Genomic DNA, 4,438 nt, shown 5'->3' on the forward strand with positions numbered 1-4,438 from the left:
TTTTTTGTAATTGTTTTTATTATTGTGTATGTTGTTTGGTTGCAATAAATCATTTGTATTATTATTATTATTATTATTTAACATAAAAATAATTCATTAAAACAATTTTTACACAAAGTCAATGTCAATTTATTAGCCAACAATCTTTATTATTACTTGATATACAGGGCTATAAACAATTTAATAATAAAGGATTAGATAAATACAATTCCGTATATACCTAGTATGATATCTCTGGCTACCTCGTTTTAATTATTTTCTTTATGTTTACAATTTCCATTTAGTTGTTATATTATTTATACATGTTTAATTATTGTTTATTACACCTAGTAAAAAAGGAAAGATAAAAAATTTAGGCGTTCACAAAGTACAAACCGACAAAAAGATTCCTTTTCCATTTCGAATTTTTATTTTACTCTTCATTACCTATAGACTATAGACATAAAAAGAAAAAAAAAAGAAAAGTTTTATTCAAAACTCAAACTTATATTCCAGATCGAGAATAAAATGCCGTCCATCAGAACCCATAGGGCGGCGCAAATCCATCCACTCGATCAGCCCCGTAGCGGGCTCCAACTTCAGCGGCCAGATCTCGTCCAAAGGCCCCGTGTACAAGAAGCTCAGCTCCGTACCCCTCAGCCCCATGACGGCCACCAGAACCTCCTTCTCGCCCCCACCACCCATCTCCTCCCCGTGGACGGAAGCCCTGGACAAACTCAACCACAACCACTCCTTCGAGAATAATTACGAAGATAAATTGTGCAAGATCAAGATGAATTACCGAGCTCAGTTGGACCAATTGTCCCAAGATGCTCCAGCCCCTAATCCGTGGGGGACGGTCAAGGTGATCGACTTCGCTCATGCGTTCTTCAATGAAGATGAGAAGACGGTGGATTATAATTTCAAAGAGGGTTTGGATAACTTTGTGAGTATATTCGAGAATCTATTGCGGGAGACAGACGATCAGGTGTTTTGAATCTTATGTTTGGATCAATTCGCTTGAAACTGGAAAGTATTATGTATTGGTAGTTTGAATTTTTGATAGAATTGTATTTGTGAAAATTAAAACCAATTTCTCCAATCACTTCCTTAAAACGTGTACCGTATGAGACCCTACAATGGTAATATTGCATTATGTGTATGTTTATAAAAATTCTGTATATAAAATGCATTCTTTTTTAAGGTCATATAAAATTAATTAGTAGCTGTATGCATTTTGAGGAAAAAATATATTATCTGTTTAAAACTACATGCATATCTTACGAAAGTTAAGTATCGAAAAATGAAATATGTCTAATATTGTAAATGTTAAATAATATAATATAATTTTTAAGGTATAATATAGTAAGATACCATCAAATTATCCGTCAGTATACCAATTTACTTAATATTATGTACGTCTAGGAATTTCATTGTTAATAATAATTAATTACTTAGTGTGTAAGCAAAACTTTATATTAGACAAATGAATTTTATGGTATTACGAAAGTTTAAATGTGTAAAATTATTACATTATTGTAGTTGTTTTGTAGATTCTAGCATAGTTTATTTTTATAATAAATGTACTTATGTGTATATGGTTAAATGAAATACAGATATCGCTTTCGCATTATAAATATTTTATTTTCAAAATCAGCCAAAATTATTCTCCCAAATAAAATGATTCTATAAACTTAAATATACAGTCTAGTACGAAAACGTGGTTCACCTGCTCTAAATGGTATAATATAAGGGCTAGTGACAATTGCTTTTTCATACAATACATATAAATTTTTACATTTTTGAATCACAATTACATAACAAATGACTGCCAGCAGCAATGTTTCCTGCAAGTCAGAGGACATAATAATACTAAACATATTTTAATGTTCATAGTGTTTCTATCATTTAAGCTTTTATTTTTGTGCACCAGAAGAAACAAATAAATTATGAATGAGAACAATATAATAATTTGATATTATTTAGAATAGTTTAAGTGTTCACACTTGGTTAGACTCATTTCATAACTAAGTGTATTTATAAAGTGGTGTACTAGTTTAAATTGTTCATTTGTAGTTATTAATTAATACATTAGTTATGCCACATAAACTAATACACATAAAAATTCTTTGATATAGATTTCACCGATAAACAATTAAATGACATATATTTTAAAATCACTGCTTCACACTTTTACCAACTATTTGGTTTTTTCCAAAATATTAACAACAAAATAGGCGAATAAAAAATTGCACATAATTGTGATTTAGTTCAATTTTTTTTTTTATATTTTGGTCAAAAACTGTACAAAAACCTTGCTAAAATATTAAATTAACACCACTTAGAGCACAATACTCGATGTAGACGACATACAATGTTGAATAATAAACAATTTTACACAGAAGTATCAAAACTTCTACAAACATACCCACAAGGGATAATTAAAAATCAACATTAAAGTGAATATTAGGCCGGCGAGACGCGAGCGACGACCAGGAAATTCTTTCGTCGCAGGCGCTTCGCACACATTGTACATAATCACACCAACCACAGAAAATAAAGCATTAATCTATGCATTACAATATACAACGGAAAAATATAGAAACCGTACAAACTAGCACAAAGCACCTCAACTAAGGTCATAACCGGAGTATTTATTTATATTTATTAATATTTATATATTTTTTTGATAATTTTTTTTCAATTAATTATATTTAATTACGAAAACAAACACACAAATGGCATTATATAACATTTTAAACTTAATTTAGTTATATATCACATTCATTAGGTGCCCCGCCTCGCTGTAATTTTACAAATAAAATCGAGCGAGTGTCTCTCCCCACTTTTTCCTTTCCCACCAATTAGTACAAGAAACTAAGAATACGAAAAATGGGGATTCACCCCGAGTCGCGCAGGAGTTTTTCAAAGTATTTATAATTCTGAAAATTATTGTACAATATAGAATATTATTTGCAAGCATGGCTTATAGTCTCCAAACATACAAACATATTGCAACCCACACACAAAAAACATGTTTTGTCATTAATTTACATGTATTTCATAACATATTGCCATAGACTTTGAACATTTTTTTTATTATAACTTACTTTAAACTTTTAAAACACTTTTGGTAAAATACAACTGGGCATATAAAATCTTGAAATGCTATATGCTAAACACCCTTTAGCTGACATGTTTGATGTGTGGTTACAACATATTTCAATCATAGTAACGTAGCAACAAGTTCACCAACAAATTAGATTAAAACATATAGCTGAATATTGGAATAACATTTCACCCTCTGCATCAGAAAAATAACCAATATTTAAACACAAACAGTCGCTAACATGGCATTTTATATGGCAAGCATGTAAGCTGTATTTAAATTGAAACGTGAATTAATTAATTGAAATGTAGGTTCACATGTGCTTATCACTAATTAATTGGTGAATTGAACAATTCCGAGTCAACCTTATCAATATGTAACAGTGTAAACATGTAGTCAGAAAAACTCCTCAGTGACGTAATATACAGCTAATATAAACAAACAATGGATATATGTATAGTTAGTAACCGTTAGCAATAAGACACTTCACGTTATGACATAACCGTCCATACATACGAGTGCGGTTGTTCCACTGGATATAGGGAAAGTGTATAAAAAATTCAATCAATAGTACATACACTTGAAAAAGTATTATTAAATCAATATAAACAGCACAAATCAGATTTAAAAGAAACATCAGTGCTGAAATTGAATCGTCGATTGTAAACATTTTTCATAACTGTATAATCAAAATAGGTATACATACATTTCAATCCGAACCATTTGCACGAATACTTCCAGACAAAAATTTGAGGAGTAGAACAAAACAAAACACATTGGAGCGGTGTTCGCACCGTGTGAGTCCGCACTATCACTATCACTATCACTACACAACCGCACCGCACACTCGCTCATATCTTGGGCAGCTTGGGCGCGCTCACCAGCGGGTTGGCGCGCTGCAGGTACAAGTGGGCTCCCGCCTGAAATTTCAAAATCAAACTCAAACTCAAACATTTATTCATTCATTTAGATTTCTTATTGAAGCACTTTTGATTCGTCGTAGAGAAGAACAGATTTTTATTGCTCTGGGTCATGGATCAAAATCGAGTTTAAAGAAGTCAGTTACATACAAACAAACAAGTGAAGCAAACTTGCCTTATAATCATACGCACAGCCATGCACCTCGGCGTACCGGTGCGGCGCGCAGAACTCCACCCCGCAGCGGCACGTGTGCACGGTCGCGATGCTTAATCTCTTCTTGCAGAACGCGCACCGTATCTTGATCTTCTTCTTCTCCTTCTCCGCCTTCTCCTCCCTCTGCTCCAGCTCCGTGATCTTGTCGATGCGCCGCTGCCGCCGCTCGCTGCCGACCTCCTTGTTGCGGGGCGGCGAGTGGGCCGCCGGGGGGTG

At 33.1% G+C, this 4,438-nt stretch overlaps 1 protein-coding gene and 1 pseudogene across 1 annotated transcript; one reads left to right on the forward strand and one right to left on the reverse strand.

Moving 5' to 3' along the window:
• Window positions 1-225: 225 nt before the first annotated feature.
• On the forward strand, window positions 226-976 carry LOC119840145. The gene is made up of 2 exons (XM_038366658.1): window positions 226-245; window positions 496-976. Exons 1-2 carry the CDS (start codon window positions 226-228, stop codon window positions 974-976), a joined length of 501 nt encoding a protein of 166 aa, XP_038222586.1.
• Window positions 977-3,725: 2,749 nt separating this feature from the next.
• LOC119839980 overlaps window positions 3,726-4,438 on the reverse strand; it is a 7,148-nt pseudogene continuing 6,435 nt past the window's right edge.

This window comes from Zerene cesonia, chromosome 5 (assembly GCF_012273895.1).
Source record: "Zerene cesonia ecotype Mississippi chromosome 5, Zerene_cesonia_1.1, whole genome shotgun sequence".
Taxonomy (NCBI): Eukaryota; Metazoa; Arthropoda; class Insecta; order Lepidoptera; family Pieridae; genus Zerene; species Zerene cesonia.

Coding starts and splice junctions, on each gene's coding strand:
- LOC119840145 (XM_038366658.1), top strand. CDS start 226: ATGATATCTCTGGCTACCTC. Junction 246..495: donor ATGATATCTCTGGCTACCTC/GTTTTAATTATT, acceptor CTTATATTCCAG/ATCGAGAATAAAATGCCGTC.